Source organism: Caretta caretta, chromosome 9 (assembly GCF_965140235.1).
Source record: "Caretta caretta isolate rCarCar2 chromosome 9, rCarCar1.hap1, whole genome shotgun sequence".
Classification (NCBI taxonomy): domain Eukaryota; kingdom Metazoa; phylum Chordata; order Testudines; family Cheloniidae; genus Caretta; species Caretta caretta.
In genome coordinates this window covers 83,668,091-83,692,086 of record NC_134214.1, presented here as the reverse complement: position 1 = coordinate 83,692,086, position 23,996 = coordinate 83,668,091, and the positions used below count along the sequence as shown (strand labels likewise).

General features: G+C 44.5%; 1 protein-coding gene across 1 annotated transcript in view; it reads right to left on the bottom strand.

The window, feature by feature from the left end:
• Positions 1-409: 409 nt before the first annotated feature.
• Positions 410-23,996, bottom strand: part of LHFPL1 (LHFPL tetraspan subfamily member 1) — a 42,778-nt gene continuing 19,191 nt past the window's right edge. Inside the window, exons 3-4 of the mRNA XM_048864137.2 lie at positions 23,511-23,609; positions 410-1,878 (exon numbers count right to left, since the gene is read on the bottom strand). Of these exons, the coding sequence (XP_048720094.1) occupies positions 1,697-1,878; positions 23,511-23,609 (281 nt within the window). The 3' untranslated portion in view covers positions 410-1,696. The remainder of the gene's footprint in view (positions 1,879-23,510; positions 23,610-23,996) is intronic.

The window sequence follows — 23,996 nt, the reverse complement described above, 5'->3', positions numbered from 1 at the left end:
TAAAACTAAACTATAAAAAAGTAGATTGCAGGCTCAGTTAAATACGAAGGTGCTGCTTATACAAATTTGCAAAGACTGTACAAGGACCCTCAGGTTTTGTCTAGCTCATCTCACACTTGTCAGTTGTTTCCATCCCGACATGTTCATGAATTCTGCATCAGTTGCCCTGTATTTATTAACAGACAGTTGAGGGGTAATATTCAACAGTCTGCAGACAGTCCTGTAGTCCACCAGAGGGCACTGCAGTAACCCCGGGTGCTTCTGCCATGAAAGGCATTAGAACATCTTCCTCATATTACATGATTCTGGAAGAAATTAAGAGTACTCATTAGTAACCTCACATTTCTCTCCAAAAGGATGCCAGTTATGTCACTTCATGAATGCACAAGATCAGATAGCTCTGGAGAGTCAAAATAGCTACATGACTAGATGATAATAAATTTCCATAATGCTGGGTGTAATATACAGCAATCGATGTGGGTTTCACTCCCATGGGTGAAAATGGTCACAAACCTTTATTTACAAGACATTGCAACAAGAATATAAATGCAAACACATAAGCTTTTTCTCCAGCTTGTTCTCCTGCAGGGTTAAAGGAATACACACATTTATAAGCCCAGAGCGTGCCCTTCATTGGACTTTGCAGCATATGGCACTGATGAAGTGCTCAGTGATCCTAAGATGACCGTACTCTGGAGACAATCTTCACATTTCTGAGGCCCTGCAATAGCCATGGAGAGGAACTCAGTCAACTCAGAACTCCATATTGCTACAGAACAATCTATATATACCACTCACTGCCAGCTTTATCTTAACTCCATCTAGGGACGCATATGCTAGATGGACAAACTCTATATCTTCACTAGGTTAGGGAAGGGAGAAGCTCCTATATTTAAGGTTGGATGCAAGGAACACAGCTGCAGCACCTCCCCCTCCTTGCTTCAGCCTTGTCCCAGCTGGAGACATTTTAGATACACACTACACATGGGGCTCCGTTTCCTGTTTCTGCACCAGTACTGCGCTGCTCCGGCAATTGTAAAGCAACCACAACCTGGCATAACCAGCAAGCTGAGCAAAGCAAAGCAGCCTGAAGCCCACTACTGAGTGTGGCAGTGTGGTCAAGTAGATAGCGCACTGGACTGAGACACAGAAGATCTGGGTTCTATTTCCTGCCCTGCTACTAACCTACTGTGTGGCCTTGGGCAACTCAATTTACCTCTCTGTTTCCCCATCTGTAAAATGAGGATAATGACACTGCCCTCATTGGTAAAACGCTTTGAGATCTTCTGAGGAAAAATGCTAGATAAGAGTTATGTATTATTATTAATGGAGATGTATCTTACATTCAGAGAATGCATGAAATGAATTCTTATTTTCCTTGGACCAAATTCATCCCCTGCTTTCAAGGGAATCACGATGCAGAGGAAATTGGCCTCTTGTTCTTAGCGCCTGGTCCGCAAGGAGACTGTCATTGTTTCTATGATCATTGTAGCCAAGTTGTGCTCTCAGTTACACCAGTGTAAATCTAGAGTGACCCCACCTGAATGTAGTTAGCCCAGATACGCAACAGTAGTTGGGAGCAGTCTTTGGCCCCTGCTGTCGACAGAAAAGTGGGGGTTCATGTGTATCAGTCAGAGAAGTTTGGACCATGTGGCCAGCGCTCCTCCTTCTTTTTTAGGAGAGTATCCGGGAAAGCTCATTGTTTAAGGCAGCACTCGAGCTCCACTCCATACGGATTTGCACTCTGCATGATGCTCTTCACTAACATGATAGGTCTGGGATGTTTTCCGGCGAAGCATGAGAGCCAGGTACAGATCAGCATGGCTGCAGCTGCCCCACCTCCCATGCAGTAATATGCCCAGCCAAGTCTGCAGGTTCCTGCAGAGGGAGAAAGAAGAGGGGAAATCAGGAGCCCAGTGCATGCTGTCGTGCAGTGTCAGTCATGAAACAGCCTGGTATTACCTCTGCACCTCCCCAGGCTAGTGGGGGAAAAGACAGTGATGTAGCCTGGCGCATGGGGTACATGGATACACTTTTACTGAAATCGTCTTTACATCCAAGGCCCTTTGTGACCTAACCCCAGCCTACCCATTGTCTCTCAGACACTATGGAGCTGCTGACTCCTGCCAACTTTCACTTCCCACTCATTAGATTTTCAAACAAATCCCTTTGTGCTCTCTCCCATGCAGCCTCTCATACATGAGCTCCCTGTAAACATCCACAAAGCCACGGCAGCGTTCCCCTCCAAATCTCGCCTTAAAACTCTCCTCAGAAAACAAAACAAAAAACTCAGCAATGGTGTGGTCAGACCACTACCTACCATGCCAACCCATATCACCTCACTGTTTCCTTGTGTTCCCCATCCCTCTGTATGTATCCAGCACCTGTCTCTTGTCTTATATTAGAGTGTAAACTTCTGGGAGCTGGTACCATCTTTCTGTAATTTGTTTGCCCATGATTGAGGCCCTTAGGTGCCCCCTAATACAAATAAATAATAATACATAAGCTACTTGTTTATTGTCCTTCTTTCGTCCTTTCCATGGTAAGGCAAATCAGGGTTGATTTCAAGTATATAGAGCCTGATTCCCCACTGTGTTAGTCCAGTCCTACACTTAGTCCTAAAGTTAGTGTTGTTATTCATTTGTATTGAGTAGCATCTAGAGCCCACTGTGCTAGCAACTGTACACACCTGTAACAAAGAAATAGTCCCTGCCCCAAAGAGTTTACAATCTAAGCAGAGAGCAGTAGATTTACACCAGCGTAAAGCTGGGGTAATGCCATGGTGAATCTGGTCCCATTTTTTTCAATACATCTTTTCTTTTTGTTTGTTTGCTTTGTTAAAACTTTACTATTTTATACTTGAATCAAATCAGTGACAGAGTTGGCACTGTTTTTCCAATGGAAACCATGGCATCTGGTTGCCTTGAGCCTGTGAGACACCGAGGGCAAAAATCACACCGGGGCATCTGGTCACTTAGAATGGGTGAGACATGCTTCAGGCAAAAGTTACACAGCAGCCAGGAGGAAAATCCAGGTCATTAACGCAGTCAGTGGAGGCCTAGAGGGAAGCTTCTCTTCTCAGACGCTCATGGCAGATTTGTATATATTGTTTTATGTATGGAACTCCCTTTGGTTTCTGCATGAGTGGATAGAAAGGAGTCGCCAAGTCAAGATCTGCTACATAGAATTTTGCCCTGAAAGCAGAACAAGATCTAAGAAGAGGAAATAAATCGCCCAGCTGTGATTCTCTGAATCCAAGTTCCACTAAGCAGACAGATTGCTCTAAAGACCTTTGATAAAGTTTCCACACCTGGAGTCACTGCTTTTGTACAACACAAGAGCAGCCCTAACAGCAAACCCCTAGCAGAAATTTCATCCAGGCTCTAACAGAAAATTAGAGCACCAGCAACTGTGAGGCAAAGTTAAGTTGCATAAAATGATGGTCAGGGGACTAATTTTCCTGTTGAGGGAGTTATGGCCTCGCCATTAGAAAGCCTTCAAGACAAGCATGTATATGGCAAGATTGGCCTTGATGCAGAGGGATGAGGGATAGGTGAGCTCCTGCAGCTCTTTTTTCCTATGATAGCTCACTGTAGGCCAATGTACGCTAATGCAAAGGGACCTGGTGGGGTGAAGACAATTGTACTCATCGGGCTATCCCCAAAATGTAGTTTATTACCAGTTATGGTATAGCCCATGTTCATTTATAACATACGTGATATTATAACATGTTATAACATTGCCTGTGATACTATAAATCTCCAGGTTCCTGCCTTAATTCCAAATTAGATAGTAATATTCATCTGGCCTTGAGTTCCCTTCACCGACCAATCAGTATCCATGAGTCCTGAGGTTGGCTAGACAATCAGAAACCTGGGGGGGAGGGGAGAGACAATACATGCTCCAAGAATGGAGAGAACTGATTCCATGATGGCGCTGGCGGTTTTGTGCTTTACGCCGTGAAACCTTGTCGTAATTTCAGTAGTTACTAGAGCAGTCCACTGAAAGCAACAGTAACTAACACATGGCATATTAATTCACACTAGCCCTCCACATTAGGTCTTTTGCGTGCTGAGAGTAACTCATGTCCACACTGCAGTGCCTGGCACCAATGTCATATTAGCGGGAGGGAATGTAGTTCATGTCGAAGGAACATCTACAGCAGGTGGCAATTATACTTTAGGAAGAAAGATTTTGCAAATTATAGAGTCAACAAATCGCACAAATTGGCCTTGGTTGTACATGCCGGCTGAAGTTAAATCCTTTGAAATGATGCCGTGTTGCTCAGTGGGCAACACTCACTCCAAGGAACCTCTTTTTCAGTCATGTACACTGCAGTACAATACGCAGAGCCCTGAGTGAGCATTGAACAGATCAGGCTGAAAATGAGGGACTCCACCGCACAATTCACATCTTGCACCACATTTCAAATCCTTCAAAGTGCGGGGGAGTTCGGAGCCAGGGTTTATGCCAATCTGTGATTTAAGGTCATCTGCTAAAGGACACCCGCCTACCCCGCCAGCTGCCCCTCTCTTGCTCAGTAAGCATCCAGTCAGTAAAGATGGCAAATGTAAGAATTAAAAGTAATATCTCTCCGAAACTGTTGTCTTCTGCTTGTAGGCTAGGTAGTATTATTATTATTATTATTGTGCGAACAATTCAGGCCCTCTGCTGTCAGACATCCTGCACTGCCTAGCCAAAAAAAAATTAAAAATCCACTACAAGGTATTATAATGCAAACATGGTGATAAAAAAGAGCCAGTGTGCATCCCCATGGTTCAAGGGACAGATGTGCAGATCTTCATGGGATTCTATGGATAATTTCCACTGATTAAAGAAAGTGCTGGCTTCTCTGCTAGAAAACAGCAAGCATTCAATAGATGTCATCCTTCTTGGCTGGATTATGTTATTGGCAAAAGCAGATATATAAATACCTTGCACATTTTTACTGTCCTTAGAGCTAGCCTCTGAACAACGCGAGTAACGTGTAGTTTGATGTTCTCTGCACTGTTATGCCAATGGTCAGCTTTTTTGATTTAATTGTTTAGCAAAGGCTGGTTCAAGCAAACTGTGCTGCTATTTGAATATTCTTTGTGTAACTCAGGACTATGTCTAGCCCCGTTATTCTGGGGTTTATTTCATTTATTCATTTATCTGCATTGTTTACTCAGTTTGTTCAAGGCCTGCAGGAAGGATTGCTCCCCAGAATGACTGAAGCATCTATCCTTGCATAAATACATTACAGCAAGCACAAGATTAGTTGTTTCAATGTCCCTTTCTGAATCTGATCTATGGGTCCAGCCATCCCTTTTAGCATAAAGCAGGGCACAGTGGGGAAAAAAGATGCACCAAAACAATGCAGCTCTGTAGAGTATGGATCTGAGAATTGAGCCTAAGCAAAGCTTAGCTGTGGAAGTGGTCTGGGCTCATAAGAGGATGAGTAAAAGTCTGCTGAATGTGCTTCTGTTTTGACTGCCGTCTGATGATCCAGACACGCTGAGCAAGCACAGCAAGGGCGGTGCAGCACAGCGGAGAGCTGCTGATGTGACTAGCCATGCAGGTTTCCCCAGTCGGGGCTTCAACAGGTGGTGAAATAAAGCTCAGTGACACTCCCTTGATTAGCTCTGGACAAACATGACAAATGTCCACACATATTCTTTTGTATTCTGAAATGAATTCTCCTTTGGCTGAGTCCCTGCTTATCAGGAACACTCCAGCGAGTGATTTTTTTGGCAGGAATGTTTATGGAGATGGTGAATTTTAAACGTTTCAAATTCATAATCACAAGTATTCACCCTGGCAACCTGTTTCAAAGAGCTACATTCATCGAGTCAGGGATCCAAATCACGCCATGGGCCCTCCCAGTCAAAACAGCTTGCATGTGCCCATGAACAGATCACAGAGGAATAACACATCACATAAATTATGGGTTATGAGTTATTTGCCCACCTCTAGTCAAGCTCCACCCATTAGATGAGGACACAAGACTGAATGTCAGTCCTGATGCCACATGGACATTGGCACTGAGGTGGCACTCGCGCGTGATATGCAGTTGTGCACACATATGTACAGGCAGCAGATTCCCAGCCTGCTTCCCCCAAAGATCACACACTTTAAGGCGCTACAGTGCATGTACATCTAACCAAGTCTTTACCTCACTGATGGGCTCCTGCTCCATTGCTGTGTGCGAGAGTGTGCCTGGGAACAGAACCACTTAGTAACCTCGCTCACAACTACACAGCCCTGTGCCTCCACTCAAGATAGGCAAGCGTTGCATAACCCACATCCACCCAGAGATTTGCTTCTGTGTTGTGAAGAGTGGGGGACGTGAGTGTATAAACCTGCTGGAAGCAGCTTTAACCTATATACCATGGGCACCATTGTAACACTGTGATGGCACGCGGGAGGCATGTGGGATAAAAGATTTTCCACCTCTTTCTGCCAGACCTTCACAGCATGTGACCCAGACATGTAAGCCCTTCTCCAGTTGTACGCCCACTCACAACTCATGACAGAAGCACAGGGGATCGGACCTGGTGTACCTCACCTTCTGTTTACCCTAGGCCCTGTTTCCTTGATGCACGTTGCACAGGTCAATTAGTCCCAGAAGTATTTTATCCTACGAGAGTCAGGGGGAGGGAAAGGAGTTGTAAGAGAAAGAGAAAATGTTCCCACAGCAAATAAGCTTTTAAGCTAAGTCGGGAAGGGGTAAAAAGCTCACCTTGTTCCTCTTTGGTATGTATCATTGTTAATAGGCTCTCACTGAGTCACTCCATTCGAGTGTTGAGATTTGCTGTGACAGGATCACTCATAAAAGTTATTAAATCATCACTCAGAGATGGGTCTGACATTTCAATCAGAGACTTTGCTTTTATTCCAAGTTGCAAATCTCTTTGGTTTGGAATGTGGCTATATTTCCTTAGATTCAGCAGTTCATTAAATTGCATTGTTAACATTAAGCGAACTAAGCCACTGAGTGGCATTTTAATCTCTCTCTCATCTCTGTTTTTCATAAAAGCCCTTATCACCATGGTATCTAAGCACCAAACAGAATCAAGGAGTGAAAGCGCAAACCACAGAAGTGTTTTTCCTATCCCTTCTACCCTGCTCTGCCCAGTGAGTAATATATTCGTGTTCCCACGGGATTGAATTGGGATTAAAACAAAGCCCAGGTAAAACCATCAAACTTTGCCCTCAGACCAAGCCCCAGCCACTTGAAGGGCCCCTGGTACTTGACAGTCAATATCTTGGTGTATCCAACTGCAACCTCCCTTCCAACTGGGCAAGAAACCATCTTGTGCAAAACATTTTGCTGGCATCTGACAGATAGAGTGAGCATGTGCAAAGAGCCCATATATGTCTTGGGATGGGGACCCATGGGGACCCAAGACTTAAAGGTAAATTAAAATACTTTCGTAACAAAAAAATGAATAAAATGCTGTTCCAAAAACAAGTCTGAGACCCTAGATTGTTACTAAGAGTCATTAGTCATTCAACTACCACAGTAATGGGTGTGGTATAGGGATAGATGGATGTATAGGTTTAAAACTAGAGTGGATGGAAATCTTCCATCAACTTTTTTTTTTTTTTTTTTTGAAAATGGAGTTTCCGGAAAAATTTCTGTTTTGCCAAATAAAATCCCATTAGGAAAATCATCATGAAATATTTGTTTCTGATCTGGGGGACCCAAATTGAAACATTTTAGTGGGTTGAACTGAATTGAAACACTTCATTTCCAGTCAGTTCAACATTAACATGTCCATCTGAGCTGCCACTGAGCCTCATGGAAGTTATAGTTCCACTGTCACATGCCCCAGACATCTCCCACAAGAAATTCTGAGAATTCCTATTTTTGACCAGCTGTACCTAAAACATCACAATTAAAATATTTTAAAGTCAATTTTAAAAGTTTATTTACATGTTGGGACCTGAATTCAGGCACTCTGGGTTCTGTGCATTTCCCACAGCATGTGATAAAATCATAAGCGCCTAAGACCTTATCCAAAGCCTATTAAAGTGAATCGGCCACTTTCCATTGATCTCAATGAGCTTTGGATCAGGGTCCTAAACAGGTCACCTATGTGATTTCCTTAAATGGTTTTAGGCGCTGCATTAGTGACATCAGCAGGCCTGCTGGTGAAGTACAAAACACAAGTCTTGGCAGGTAGATAAAGTAGGAATGCATTTTGAAATATTTTGTGTTACAATATATTTACAATAATTGCAATGCTAGGGCTACACACACACACTCTGTTAAGGACTTAAGATTTTAGATAGTTTTCCATTTTTAAAAAAAAAGAAGCCTTAAATGCGAATATTTTAAAAGTGAGAGGTGGGACAGAGACAGTGGGCAGAGGAAGTATGGCCTCTGGGTACAGCACTGGACTGGGCCTCAGAAGAGTTGGATTCAGTTCTCACCCCTGCTGTAGTCTTCTTGCAGGACCATGCATCTAGCTGCAGTTGGAATGTTTTTTGATTTCAGGTATCTAATCAACGAGTGGATGGACACCCCAAAAACATGGCTCTGGATCTGGTGGTTGGTGAACCACGCAATCTCTGAAAAGCTCTAATACAACCCTAGCTTTGGCACAGCAGTTGCTGTGTGCTGTGCAATCACGTTTTCCTACTATTGGGTACTCCTGGGGAAATTCTGTGCCACTGCACGTGTGCAAAATTCATGTCCGGTGCAGAATTTTTTCTTTCGGTGCAGAAAATACGTTCTGCTGGAGAAGTGCCTTTCACCCACCAGTGGCTGCTGTGGCGCTAGAACAGACAGCAGCAGCTGATCAGCAGTAACAGTCGGCAACTGGCTGCGTTCATCACAGCACCCTGCCCATGGAGCCAGGTTAGGAGGCACAGGGCATGGGCAGAAGACAGAGCGGGGGGAAACAGAGGGCTGCTGAGGGGTCACAGACTGGTGTTCAGAAGCACTAGTGGGGGGATAGACTGGGGTGGGAGCTCAAGAGCTAGCGGGGTGACAGCATTGAGCCAGGGACTGAATGGGAGGGGCTTTAGGACCACATGGGGATGGAAGGTAGGGGGCTGCAGGGCCACATGGGCACAGGGAGTAGGAGGTGCAGGGACACACAGGGATGGGAGGACTGAATGGGAGAGGCTAAGGGTCAGTCAGGGTCATATGAGGGAGGTGCCCCAACTCCCTAACAAACCCTCCCACATCTCCCAGAAAAACTGTTCCACACTTCTACTCACACCCAATAACCCTCTAGGTCAGTGGTTCCCAAACTTTAACAACCTGTGAACCCCTTTCACGAAAATGTCAAGTCTCGCGAACCCCCTCCTAAAAATGAATATTTCCAGGGATTTTCTCCTTTACCTTAATATAAATTATTAAAGCAGTGATCTTGGAAATATAAAATTTGTTTTTATAATACACTTATTACACACTATTTATTATTTATATTTATCATTACAGTATTTTTATTACATTATGAAAACAGCAACACTCTTCCAAGATCTCACTTTCGTAGCTTATATCACTTTGAATAAGCCTGTTATAAGACCAGGCTCCTATGTTTCATCAAGGAGTATCAGATGTGCAACAGCATGAAGGTATTTAAGAAGCCAACTCAAAGTTCCTCCAAAACAAGCATTCAGGTCTTGAGCAGTCCAGGCAAACAATGCACATTACAATAAAGCTTAAACTTGTTCTTCATCATAATTTTAAAAACAATACTAGCTGCCTATTTAATTTTAAAAATAGCAACAAATATAGACTATCACAGTTGGAAGGGACCTCAGGAGATCATCTTGTCCAACCCCCTGCTCAAAGCAGGCACAATCCCCAATTATTTTTTTGCCCCAGATCCCTAAATGGCCCCCCCTTAAAGGATTGAACTCACAACCCTGGGTTTAAGCAGGCCAATGCTCAAACCACTGAGCTATCCCTCCCCCCAAATAGCTACCTCCCTTTCCATTTGTTATAAGGAGTCTTGAAGTTTAAATCTCCTCAGTGTAATAGATATCCTTGCTTTGATCTGCTTAGCTCTTGGAGGTCCAGGGGCTCCAGGCCCCGCACTGCCCAGAGTCCTTAGGGACAGCTCTGTCTGCCATTAGGAATTTTTTCCCAAGAACCCCCTGTAACATTTCACGAACCCCAGTTTGGGAACTACTGCTCTAGGTTCACTCCCAGACCCCTTCCCTCTACCTCAGCTCCTCCGTTACCTCTGACTCCCCCAAGCCTTTGCACTGCTTCTGAGGGGTGCAGGAAATACGTTTCTGTATTATAGTTTAAATCAATTCCTCAAAGTTCTGTATTAATAGCCCACTAAAGAATTTATTTGTCACAAAAAAACACATTTCCTGGATCTTTTTTTTTTTTTTTTTTTGTCTGTATTATTACAGACTTACTTACTGACAGGTATTTTGAAATAAATTACCAAAATAATTGAAACTGGTATAATTACACTGTGTTGTTTTGACAAATAAAATATGCAAAATTTTGCAGAATTTTAAACTATTGTGTGCAGAATTTTTAATTTTTTAGTAAAGAATTCACCTAGGAGTAATTGGGCCAGAGTCACCCATTGTAGTGTTCAGCAATTGAGTACCCTTTAAATAGTTTGGGTGCCCTCTATCCCTGTCTTCTATTGCAGAAGCCACCAGAGCCTAACAGAGTAGTAATTTACACGTGATGCAAGGCATTTTATGTGTGCTAATGGGCTTGTCTACACTGGCTGCCACGGCAGCGCTCTAAAAAAAACCACCTCCACAAGGGGCACGGCTCCCAGCGCTGGTGCACAGTCTGCAAGGGCACTTTACAGGGCTGAAACTTGCTGCACTCAGGCGGGTGTTTTTTTCACACCCCTGAGCTAGAAAGTTGCAGCGCTGCAAAGTGCCAGTGTAGACACGCTCTATGTTGAGCCAAATTAATCTATGTCCTTTGAAAGAGTTACATCTGGGAGGAGAAGCCTTGTTTCTTAGAACTGCACAGTCACTCCGTCTGCTGGGAAAAGCTTCCTTCTTACCAGACCTACGTCAGTGTGAGCCTGTTCCCAAGCCAGATCTTATTCTAAAGCATTTCCATAATGCCGTGCAGCTGGGTTTGGCGTTCAGGTGATTCAGCTTGTCTCAAGGCAGCTTCCTTCGGAGCTGAGAGTTCTGATTTCATGACACGACACACAAATACGTCTTTCAGTAGCAGCAGGGCTCAACGGAAGCTGAAGGTCCCATCTGTTCAGAAAAGTGACTGCTGAATACATGCCTCACTGTGTGCTGAAGTTTAAACATATTTTTCAATGCAGCCAAGCTCAGTAATGGTAGGGTTAAGGAAGCTCTCCCCAGACAGCACTCAAGTACTAGTAATTCTAAAATGAAAAGCCAATGGCCTTGAGAGGAGCACTGCCAGAAAGCACAGCAGAATGGCAATCAATGGGTGAGGGCAGGGGAGACCACCATACAGTGATTGTCTCTGTCTAGCCAAGTGCTTGGAATGTGCCTAACAGGAAAGTCTCCATCCCTCCTCTCCCCAGAGAATGGAGTGTAAGTCAGTGGGAGAGCTGGATAAAAAGATGAAAGGGGAAGTTTTAGAAAGGTTTGAAGTTTTCAAAAGGATCTGAATAGTTGGGGATTTGGCTCATTATTCACCTTCCCCCACCCTCCTTTATTATTTTCCATTTCCATTTTGCTGTTGAAAAAGGGAGAGCGACAGGAAAAAGAGAAGAACCCCAATATTGTTTGTTTTTGAACAAAAGACCATTTTTCAAGTAAATCATTTCAAGTATCCTGTCTTCAGCAATCATAATACGTAACACTTCAGAGGAAGATGCAAGATGCATCAAGTGAATTGTGTATGTGTGTATACGGAAAATGGGCAAATGGTACTTTTTTGGGATTCAATCTACACTCAGGTTTCAGAGGAACAGCCGTGTTAGTCTGTATTCGCAAAAAGAAAAGGAGTACTTGTGGCACCTTAGAGACTAACCAATTTATTTGAGCATGAGCTTTCGTGAGCTACAGCTCACTTCATCAGATGTTTACCGTGGAAACTGCAGCAGACTTTATATACACACAGAAATCTACACTCAGTCATTTGAAACCCTGAAGCATGAAACGTGATCCCTCTATTTTCATATCTTGTAGTCTACAAATGCTGTTAAAGGACATTAATTATCCTTCTCATTACTGGAATCTACAGCACTGACTTAATGTAAATCATCCTACCTGTCTCACTTCCACTCCAGATGGGATTGTTTTGTTGGGTGGGCAAAATCATTCCATTAATTAAATGCTCTGTAATTGTATAATATGCTTTGAGGCTCATGGAAGGTGCTGTATAACCAGTAAGAACAACATGCTGCTATAAAACAGGGAGAATAGCTAGAATTACATTGGACTAACTAACTAGTAGGACTACTTGAAAAATTTCCATCAAAACTGTTTTTGACAGAAAATTGGGTGAAACTTTTCATGTAAAGTGTCTGCTTTCCACTGAAAATTTCAACTTTTCATGGAAAAAATGAACATCCAAAAGCCAAAAACTTTCCTCCAAAAACTGAAAATGTTGCTTTGGAAATGTTGATGCAGTGCCTTCTGGGTTACCGGGCTGGACTACGCTACCCATGATGCACCAGGGTGACTCAGCAAGAGCATGGTACCATGGTGCACCATGGTAGATATAGTCTGGCCAAGGAGGCCAGTCTATAGAGAAGAATGAGGGTATGAGGAATCCAAACTACAATTCTCATGCACCATAGCAGGATTTCCAAATTTTAAAAAAGTCAGTTTCCACCTGAATTTATTTGGTTTTCAATTTTTTGCTAAAATGTCAAAAAATTATGTGAAGAAAAAACTCATTTTCTAATCAGCTCTACTAACCAGCAGATACACTGCAAGAAAACAAGGCACAATCAATATCAATTTGTTAGATTTGGCACTTTAATTTGATTAGACATACAGCAGAACCTCAAAGATACGAACACCAGCGTTATGGCCTGACCGGTCAACTGGACACCATGTGAAACTGGAAGTATCCAATCAGGCAGCACCAGAAACAAAAATTTTAAAAAAGCAAATACTGTACTGTGCCTGTATTGCATCTTCAAGGGAGGCAGATCTGGGCTGCCTGTTCCCACCGCTACCCCGTCCCAACCCTCATGCGCGGGGCACACTTACAGCTAGGAGTTGAAGAGACTGAGATTGCAAGGCAGGAGCAGCACTGGAGTCTACGCTGCTTTCCTGTAAGCCATGGGTGCTTAGAGCTTCCCCTGGCCAGCGGGGGGGGGTGCGGTTTTCACCACCACCACCCCCTACCAGGAGGGGGACTCGCTGTTTTCACCCCACCCACCGCAGCCAGGCGGGGGACAAGTTTGCCCTGCCTGGGAAAGAAGCTGCCTGCAAAGAAGCTGCCTCTGGAACCTGGCCCAGAGCGTGAACTGCTGGAGCCGGAACTGTATTTCATTCAAAGTTACAAACATTTCGGAGTTACGGACAACCTCCATTCCCAAGGTGTCCATAACTCTTAGGTTCTATTGTAGATGTCTGCAGTCAGCAAGGTTCGTGTGTGAAAGAGACAATCCACAGGCAGAAGAAAACCCTGATAGTTCTGGCTTCTCCTATTCTCCATTTCCTAGAGACAGCAAAATAAATTACTCTGTAGTCTTTGATCCTGTGGGAAAGGGTTTCAAGAGCCCTTTGAATATCCACAGACTTGTTGGATAGATGAGAACTGATGGTCAGGAACACTCAGAGGCCGATTAGGACTAAGTGGAACCCAGAATATATACCTCCTGACTCGCTCACCAAACGAGATCAACACCTCCATCCAAAATACGATGCTGATCGAGGCAGCTCCTTCCCCATCTCCTGCTTGCTTGTCACAAAGAGAGGGTCTCTCTAGTGCCTTCCTACTAAGGCAGGCAAATCACCTCTGGATCCTTTCACAAGTAAAGTGCTTCTTGTTCACCACTCTGGGACTGATCACAAGCAGAGATGGTCTACTCAGCAGCAAGGCTGATCAATTCACAGTGGGAGGTCTCACACAGTGCACAGTGGATAGTTGGAGCCCAGTGCTTCATGTTGCCAAATTTGAAGGCCAGAGATCCTGTTGCTTCAAGGAATTCACTTTTAGGAGTAATGTTTTTAACATATCTTTGTTTGAAATTACACATGCTGCACTGTACCACACTTCAGTTTTACTTACCCTTCTAGTGAAGCAAACAGCTCTCGAAGTACTAATAAAATATCCATGAATTGCCACTAAAACAATGGGGGAACAGCTTGTGTGTGCACAGGACATTCCATATTCCATCAGGGAACAATTGATCTCAGCCAGATGTAAACAGACCTGTTCCCTTTGAAGGAACTCTGAATGTACCAACAGACCCTCCATCTATTTATTCTCTTAAGACACACGTGCCAGCAGAAGGTAGATGGTATAAATTGTGAAGTGGCAACTACTGGAGTTACTAAACTACAATGAAACAGACTGACGATCCAGGAGCACATTCATGAAGGGGACATTTTTTCAGGATTTTACTAGGCTTTCAAGCTTGATATAGTCTGAGTAAAGCAGCCTTGTAGCCCCTTAAAAAGCTAGGGTGCCAGGAAAGAGCAATGAGAACCTGGAACTCTCATCAGACTCTGTCTGCACTAAGAAAATTCATAATTACTTTGCTCTCCTGGTAGCAGCAATGGCGGATAGTAGTAGTAATAGAGTATGTAGTTTTACCACCCTTCATCTAACCATTACAGAGCTGGTTTTCACACAGCTGTCTTTTTTCATCTTCAGAGCCATTTGCCCTTCCTTTGACAATAAAAATCCAAAGTAGAAACCAGCTGCAAGGAAAGAGAGGAAAGAAAGCAGGATGAGTGTAAAAATGCTGCAAGATTAAGAGATAGGAAGGTCTGGAGCAGCTGATTAAATGATTTGGCTATACTGACATCTAGAGTTTATTTAGGGTACAGTCAGGTGTAGAGTAACATGTTCCTTGTTCCTTCGGAAGTGAGTGTTGGTAAAGCATTGAGTACCCACAGCAACTGGGGATGCATACATGAGAGATGTCCCATATTCCAGTGGTTCTCAACCAGAGGTCTGGGGCCCTCAAGAGGGCCTCAAGAAGGTTTCGGGGGGGGCTCCAAGCAGGGCCAGCATTAGCCTCATGGGGGCCCAGGACAGAAAGCTGAAGCCCAGGTCCCTGAACCCCACCACCCAGGGCTGAAGCTGAAGCCTAAGCAATGTAGCTTTGTGGGGGCCCTCTGGCATGGGGCCCCAGGCAATTGCCCTGCTTGCTACCCCCTAACACCAGCCCTGGCTTGTATATGTAGAAAACCAGTTATTGTGGCACAGGTGAGCTGTGGAGTTTTTACAAAATGTTGGAGGGCCCTCCGAAGGAAAATGGTTGAGAACCTCTTTCAGATATGAAGTATACGACAGGTTCCTCACTCAGGGCCACAGCTTTAGTCCGGATTTCTCTATGAATGTACTTTTTGTTAATGTTGGGAAAGGAGCCTGGAACAGGGCCATCCTTAGGATTTATGGGGCCCTACGCAGTATTATTAAACTGGTGCCCCTGTGCCTGACGGCAGCCCGGGCTTGCAGCCCGGGGGGAGGCAGCAAAGGATACCGAGCCGCCCCACCTGCCTCATGGCAGCAGAGTGTCTCAGCTCCCCCAGAGACCCCCGTACCCTCTCCCTCACGCAGAATGTGCGGTACCAATGCATTCAGCTCTGTGAAGATGGCCCGTGCCTAAGGAGACTGCAGCGCGCGCTGGGTGTGCGGGAGCCGACCCACTCTTACCTGGGGTCATGGGCAGTGGGTGAAGCCACCGCTTGGGGAGGCTAGCCCCCTAGCCCACCTTTGGCCCCGCCCATACTCCACCCCCACTCTGCCCAGGCCCCGCCCTCTCCCCACTGTCTCCCTCCTCTCCTCCCTCCCCCTCCCTGATCAACCCATTCCAGCCAAATCACTGAACCCAAATGAAGCAAATGACATTTGAAAAAAACCACTCTTCTGCAATTTCTCTCTAAAGAAAATGGAGCACGTTTTCCACTGCATGCCAGAAGGTGAAGACTAGACATGCAGAAGGGACCTAATCAAAAGCACTAAATTTGGGAATAAAAAACGTCACTCACAGGCTTTTTGATATGCCCTGAAGTTTGTCAGAGATTTATTTGCAAAAACTTTGTAGTAAGGACAAGTCAGCTGTCCTGCTGAATACAACATTAAATATTATGGAATACATGATGCAGCTCTTCTCTGTTTTACATTTTCTTAATCAGTATTTCTAAGCTGATTTTATGTTTTCAATGTACTCTTAAGCCTACATAAAGTAATCATTCCAGATTACTACATATTTAACTCACTGAAACAAAGATATTATTTTAAATTAATCAGTCATAGAGGTTTAGTGTGTTCATAACAATATTCATTGTACTGATTTTGCTAGAGGGTTCTCTTAAAACTAGTTCATCCAATAGTTAGAAGTAAAGAAAGAGAAACTCATTTGTCCAGCTATCTGGCAGGAAAGGAACCTGTCGTATACTTCATATCTGAAAGAGGTTCTCAACCATTTTCCTTCGGAGGGCCCCCCAACATTTTGTAAAAACTCCACAGCCCACCTGTGCCACAATAACTGGTTTTCTACATATACAAGCCAGGGCTGGTGTTAGGGGGTAGCAAGCAGGAAAGGGGTGTTGTGCTAATAGGTCTGGCAGGCTGGAAGGCTTTTTCACTTTTAAGTTACTAGATCCCCTCCGGAGTAAAAGTCACCAGGCTGCAGCAGCCAGGTGTGGGAGCCTGCAGGAAGGGTCAGAACAGGGATTGGAAGAGGCGGCAGGGTGGACACTAAAACCCAGGGTTGCCCCAAATTTTCGGGACGTAGCCGCATATGCCTAAGGACGGCCCTGGCCTGGAGACAGCCTTGAAGACTGATATGGTCCAAGAGGCAATGCACAAGTGTGAGCAATGTAAGCATTCCACATTGCAAGACCATCCTCAGGTCTAAACCTCTGTGCATCATTCTGAGTCCTCCCTGACAAAGCTTATTACTAAAATCTGTTCATTCCTTTTACTTTATAATAATACACTTGAGGTTTTTCCCCAGTGTCATCACCCAGCCTCTGTAGAGAGATTCCCAATGAATGATGCCACTTGTCTGTCTGAGGTTATAGATAGTGTGACAAAGTTCCTCCTCTACCTTGGTGGGTCTTGCACTTATTGGCGGATTTGCTCGCCTTGGAGCTTCACAGCAGCCCTCAGTTTGGACATTTTCGTGAACCCACAGTCCAGGTCAACTCCTCCTGTGTCTGACCAGGAGTTGGGAGGTCTGGGGGGAACTCGGGCCCACCCTCTACTCCTGGTTCCAGCCCAGGGCCCTGTGGAATGCAGCTGTCTAGAGTGCCTCCTGGAACAGCTGTGTGACAGCTACAACTCCCTGGGCTACTTCCCCATGGCCTTCTCCCCACACCTTCTTTATCCTCACCATAGGACCTTCCTCCTGGTGTCTGATAATGCTTGTACTCCTCAGTCCTCCAACAGTATACGTTCTACTCTCAGCTCCTAGCACCTCTTGCTCCCAGCTCCTCACACGCGCACCACAAACTGAAGTGAGCTCCTTTTTAAACCCAGGTGCTTTGATTAGCCTCCCTTAATTGATTCCAGCAGCTTCTTGATTGGCTACAGGTGTTCTAATCAGCCTGCCTGTCTTAATTGTCTCCAGAAGGTTCCTGGTTGTTCTAAAACCTTCCCTGTTACCTTACCCAGGGAAAAGGGACCTACTTAACTAGGGGCTAATATATCTGCCTTCTACTATGCTTCTGTAGCCATCTGGCCCGACCCTGTCACAATAGGGAGACAACTCCTGGAACTACCTTAGTCCAGTGGCTAGAACTAGCAGATTCATCCCTACACTGATGCAGGCACAGAGGGGAGGCAGACTGCACCACCACTATTTAGATGCTGTAGGGACTGGTGCAGTCCCTGGTGCAGACCAGGGCAGCCCTCAGGCCTGCCAGAACTTGTACCCCTTGCAATGGGCAGTGTGGGCCACTGCAGAGGGTGGGTGCAGAATCAATGAGATGCAGCTCCACCCTGGCCGCAACTCTCACTACTATTTGCCTCCTTCCCTGCCAGCTCACCGCTGCTTCACCCCACTCCTCTCCCATCCCAGCACAGAATGCCCCTGCATGATGCTGCATGATTGAATATGACCATTTATATTGATATTACCACTGTTATACAATTGCAACAACTCCTGTACAAAGTATATACCATGTAAGGTATCAATGGAAAAGTTATGATTTACTACCTATGATAATCTGGTTTATAGGCATGTATCATCTTTGTATCTGAAGTTATGAATACATTTCTATCTCAAATGTGTTTGTACGAGTCACATCTCAGATCAGGCGACACAACTATGTGTTGATGGGCCATTAAGGTCACTCAGCTCTAACAATGGGCCACTGAAGATGCCCCACCCTGATAGCTCCTCCTGAGGATGCCTCACACAGTCAGGGACCAACTGCCACCCCAGCGAGTCAGCAAAGCATGTAAGGACATGTGACCTGAGATGCCATCTTCTCCCAGTAACTTTCCATACTCATGTGACCCTGGACTCCATCTTGGGTCAGTATCTGTCCATGCACATGTGGGCTTTGTTTGGGACAGTAAATTTTCATGTATATGGCAGAGAATATAAAACGGCACCTGAGACATCTCCATTGTGTCTTCATTTCTCTGGACTGGATTTCTAACAAGGCAGCTTTGAACAAGGACTGATGACCACCCAATCTGTTTGGGTGATTCCAGAGAGACTTTTGCAAACCAGCAGTTTATTCCACCACTGCTACAACCTGATACAAGGACTTTGCAATCACTTGCACGTATATGATCTATTAGCCACCTATAACTCTCTTCTTTTCTTCTATTATTAAACCTCTAGTTAGTTTACTAAGGATTGGCGGACAGTGTGATATTTGGGTAAGATCTGAGATTCATACTGACCTGAGGATAGGTGTCTGATCCTTTGGGATTAGAAAGAACCTCACATATGGTGAAATCAGTTTTCAACAACCCCTCACTATGTTAGACTTGGTTGTCAGGATAGGAGCCAAGGGGTGGAATGCCTACAGGAGACTGTGTTTGGCTTCTGGTTAACCAGTGTGGAGCTGCAGAAGCTCCTTTGTTACTGGCTTGATTAATCGAATTATAGAATAAACCACCAGTCTGGGGGACTGTCTGCCCTATTCAGTGCGGTCTGCCTTGAGTGTGGCATTCTCAGTGAGGCCCATTCCAGGCACGCGGTCACACCCTGCACCCACAACTGCTATAGAGCCATGGCTCCCTGCACCATGATGTTCCCAGGGGGACCTTATAAGAACATAAGAACGGCCATACAGGGTCAGACCAAAGGTCCATCTAACCCAGTATCCTGTCTTCCAACGCCAGGTGCCCAAGAGGGGATGAACAGAGCGGGTAATCATCAAGTGATCCATCCCCTGTCGCCCATTCCCAGCTTCTGGCAAACAGAGGCTAGGGACACCTGGCTAACAGCCACTGATGGACCTATCCTCTATGAACTTACTAGTTCTTTTTTTGAACGCTATTATAGTCTTGGCCTTCACAACATCCTCTGGCAAGCAGTTCCACAGGTTGCTTGTACATTGTGTGAAGAAACACTTCCTTTTGTTTGGTTTAAACCTGCTGCCTATTAATTTCATTTGATGACCCCTAGTTCTTGTGTTATGAGACAGAGTAAATAAAACTTCCTTATTTACTTTCTCCACACCAGTCATGATTGTATAGCCCTCTATCATATCCCCCCTTAGTCGTCTCTTTCCCAAGCTGAAAAGTCCCAGTCTTATTAATCTTTCCTCATACAGAAGCTGTTCCATACCACTAATCATTTTTTTTTGCCCTTTTCTGAAACTTGTCCAATTCCAACATGTCTTTTTTGAGACGCGGTGACAACATCTGCATGCAATATTCAAGTTGGGGGCGTACCATGGATTTATATAGAGGCAGTACGATATTTTCCATCTTATTATCTAGCCCTTTCCTAATGATTCCCAACATTCTGCTACCTTTGCACCAGCCAACAGGCATCACGGGACCATTGTGCAGTTATGAAATGGCTGGGCCCAGTAACTCTGCTGGAGCTGGGTAAATTCAGAATAAAAAGTATTGCAAGTGTTCTTACAACTCAAGGCCGCCAATCCATCCCACTAATATTTGTCCTCTCTATACAGACAACTTAAAGGTTAAAACCAACATTAGAAATAAATATACTTCTATAACCAGCTGTCCTTTCTGGACAGCTGCCTGCAACACAAATTCAGGATGTAACTGGGTTACCAGTTGCTGACTTGAAAAGCCTTGTGATAGCACAAGAAACGATGGGAGAAGAGGTTGATTGTGAAAAGGCAAGAAAGGCACAGAGTGTGCCAGACTCCAAATGCAATTTGGAGTACAGTAGCTACATGAATCTATGGTCAGAACCCCAAAGGAGAAGTGTCTTGACAATTCAGCGTGTTTGGGCCCCTGAGAATTCTCTTGCCCAGCATATATGTATCAAATTAGGCAGAGATTTAAAAGGAAAAGCAATCAATCAAATCACTAGTTCTTGTGCTTGCTGTGAGTCTATATGTGCAATATGACAAGCATAACAGTGTTGAGACAACCTTAACTTATGACTTTCCTGTGTATTTCTTAACGTTAATGATACATTCATGTCACTTAAGAAGAGATCATGTGTATCATGCCCTATTTCCTGTTCATGGGTCTTGTCCTTAAAGCAAGGCCATGCTCAGAAAATAGACTGCAAAAAAGGGACCTTCATACTCAATAGATGTGCACTGCTCTCCATGCATAGATGGAGTCAGAGCTGCTTACAATAAAGACCCGGGCTAGGATTTTCAAAGGCTCTAAGGGAGTTGGGTGTCTTTCAAAGGGAACCAGCTGCCTAACTCTCTGTTTGAAAATCCCAGAGTACAATAATTTAAACAAGTTTCTACTTCAGTGAGCAACTGGGAAAAGTCACTGGTTTTATTTTCGAACTGAGTAGATTTCAACTGGAATTGTGAATCTTTTTTTTTTCCCTCACCTCCCACCCCCCCTTTTTTTTTTTTAACAGTCACTTTTCCGAGTGTCACTTCACTTTAAGGTAAGAGCTTCTCCATTGAGAAGCTCGGATACCCTGGTGAGAGGTGTGGTACAAGGGCCAAACCAGAACAGAACGTGTATCTGACATTAACAAGAAATCAGCAGTACCTCTGAGAGCAGCAGACAGCAAGTTAAATGCTATTTTATGGCTTAATTTGATTAAGAAAAAATAAAGCTGTGGGCTAGAATATATAGGAGAGATGCTTTGATCATCTGTAATTGGCCTCAGCCCATTTGTCATAAGCTTCATGCCCCCGTGATCCATGTACACTGCAGCCCTGATCTGTTGCTATCTCAGAGGAGTCTGCAGTAAAGAGAGCTCTGCCAGGAAGAAGCTCTTCTCCTCCTTCCCCAGTCCTCCCTGTGTGCTTGATGTAGACGGCACATTGTACTCAAGGGAGCTGAGACAGTTTACAGAAGAACTCCACTGTCGGGAATAGTTTTCCATTGTGCTGCTCCTCTTGAGAGGGGGTTTTGCATAATATTATCCCTTCTTGGTGCACTCTCTGTCCCCTTCAAAGCCACAGTAGAAAGCGATCCCCTGATACAAAGGCTTATATTTAGCATGCCTAGATCAAAGCATCCCGCAAGGCCCTGATTCAGCAAAGCCCTTGAGTGCATGCATAATGTTAAGCATGTGCTCGAGTGCCGTTGAAGTCATGTGCTTACAGTTAAAACACATGTTGGATGCTTTGTAGAATCAAAGAAAGGATGCCCTTCTGCCTTAGAAAGGGATGAGATGTCTCTGGGGTAATGGGTGACTCAGGGGGATGATAATGCAGTATAGAGTCTTTACCCTGGGTTGCCAATTCAAATCTGACTCAAATCAATAATTGTTAGAGTTGAGTCAACATCCAAACCCTGAGTCCAAGCCCAGTAGGCTTTTGGGGGGGGGGGGGGGGGGGATGGGTTCAGTTCTGAATCCTTAGATCCAAACCATCTCTCTATGATTTTGATTCCTGATCAGCTCTCAAAGCTGGGACTCACTTTGAAGTCTAGGTTCAGAGGTAGCCCACAAGGGAGGAAGTGTCTCAAGCTCAGCAAATCTGTAAACCTCATGAGATCAGCTGATCTCACAAACTTCTACCATTGGGGAGCTGAAATCTCATGAGAACTACTCAAAAGGTTTTAACACCTTATACCCAAATCCCAATTCAGCTCCAGTTACCAGTCCTAAGCCCAAACCTAAAACAGATTCAAACACAGCCACTTCTAAAAATGAGCAAAAGTTAATACCATTGGAGAGCTGTTTATTGGCTACATGGAATGAATTTGTAGTCTTAGGCCAGTACCTAGTGGACAAATGTCCGTATTACAGAAAGGGCTTCCACAGTTGATGCTAATTGCCTTCATTGTCAACAATCCCAGGAGCAAAGAGGGTAGCCAGTTTTGGTTGGTTGTATTCCCAAAGGTTTCATCACACGACAATCTTTAATTAAAGATTCATGTTTAATTCCTGGAGACTCCTGGACAATCCTGGAGGTTTGGCAACCCTCGGAGCGAATGAGCCATGGAAACTGACCTCCTCTGTCCTCAGCAGAGGTGGTCCTTCCAGGTCAGTCTAAGTTTGTCAGCTCTGGGAACATTGGCAAAGAAGTTTGCATAGTTGTTGCCTATGCTGCATCTGTCCTGTGGATAAACAGAGGGCTTCATTCTCTGTCAGATCACAAGTATTTTCTTAACAAAATATTAAAAAAAAAAGAAAAAGAAACAAGTATTATGGGGCTCGCTACTTAATGTTTGTGTATTGTGCACAACTTTGAAGATACAGGGATAAATATCTACTGGTGCATCAAAGAAGCACCCCTTGCACAGGTGCACGTCTGCCTATCTCTCTGTACAGCACCTTGCACAATAGGGAATCAATCCAGATAACAAGTGCCTCAGATCAACTTTTCAGATACGCTACGTATTGTTTTACCCGACAGTCACAATCAGCTGCTCCAGTCATCAAAGAAAGAGCATTAGCAATAGGGCTGGGAGGTAGCCCTCTAGTCAACTTTAAACAAAAGAAAATGAAAATCCCACAAGTTGCAGAAGGCAGAGGTGTGATATGACCCATGATACTGACAGCAGCCACAACAGCTGAACCTACCAGGCCAGCATAGGTGCTGGCTGAGATGAATAACATTTTGTTGTCATTTTTCAGAGTAACAGCCGTGTTAGTCTGTATTCGCAAAAAGAAAAGGAGTACTTGTGGCACCTTAGAGACTAACCAATTTATTTGAGCATAAGCTTTCGTGAGCTACAGCTCACTTCATCGGATGCATCCTTTGTACTCCTTTTCTTATTGTTGTCATTGATTCAGGACTCATATAAGGTGATTAACTAGAGAGAATATGTGTAAAAACCCATTAGCCATTCGGTGTTCTCCTTTCCAGGGCTGCCTTACCTAACTGAAATTGCTTGGAGGCATTCCCACATGTCTGCTGTATTTCTGGGCTGTTCCATCCTAAGGGGTACAAAGCACAGCCTGAGCTTATCAACAGCCCTAGAAAGAGAGAGAGAGAGAGAGAGAGAGAGAGAGAAATGTAAAGACGTCCCACAGAAGTTTTTAAAAACCAAATAAACCTCCACCACTCTGGGGTTGTTGTGACAGGATCCCTAGAAACACAGACTTTTAGGCTGCAGATTTTATTTCATTCATCATCAAATAGATGTTTCTGAAAACCTCATTGAAAATTAACAGGGGAGTGGGAATTGACACAATTCAATAAAAAGCCTCAGTAGAAACAAATGCGGTTTGAAAGCAAAGCTAGTGTTCTGAGAAATCAAGTTCTCTGGCTGCTAAAAGAGAAGACACTGAGACTGTGTCTACACTGCAATTAAACACCCTTGGCTGGCCCCTCACAGCTGACTCACACTCGCAGGGCTTGGG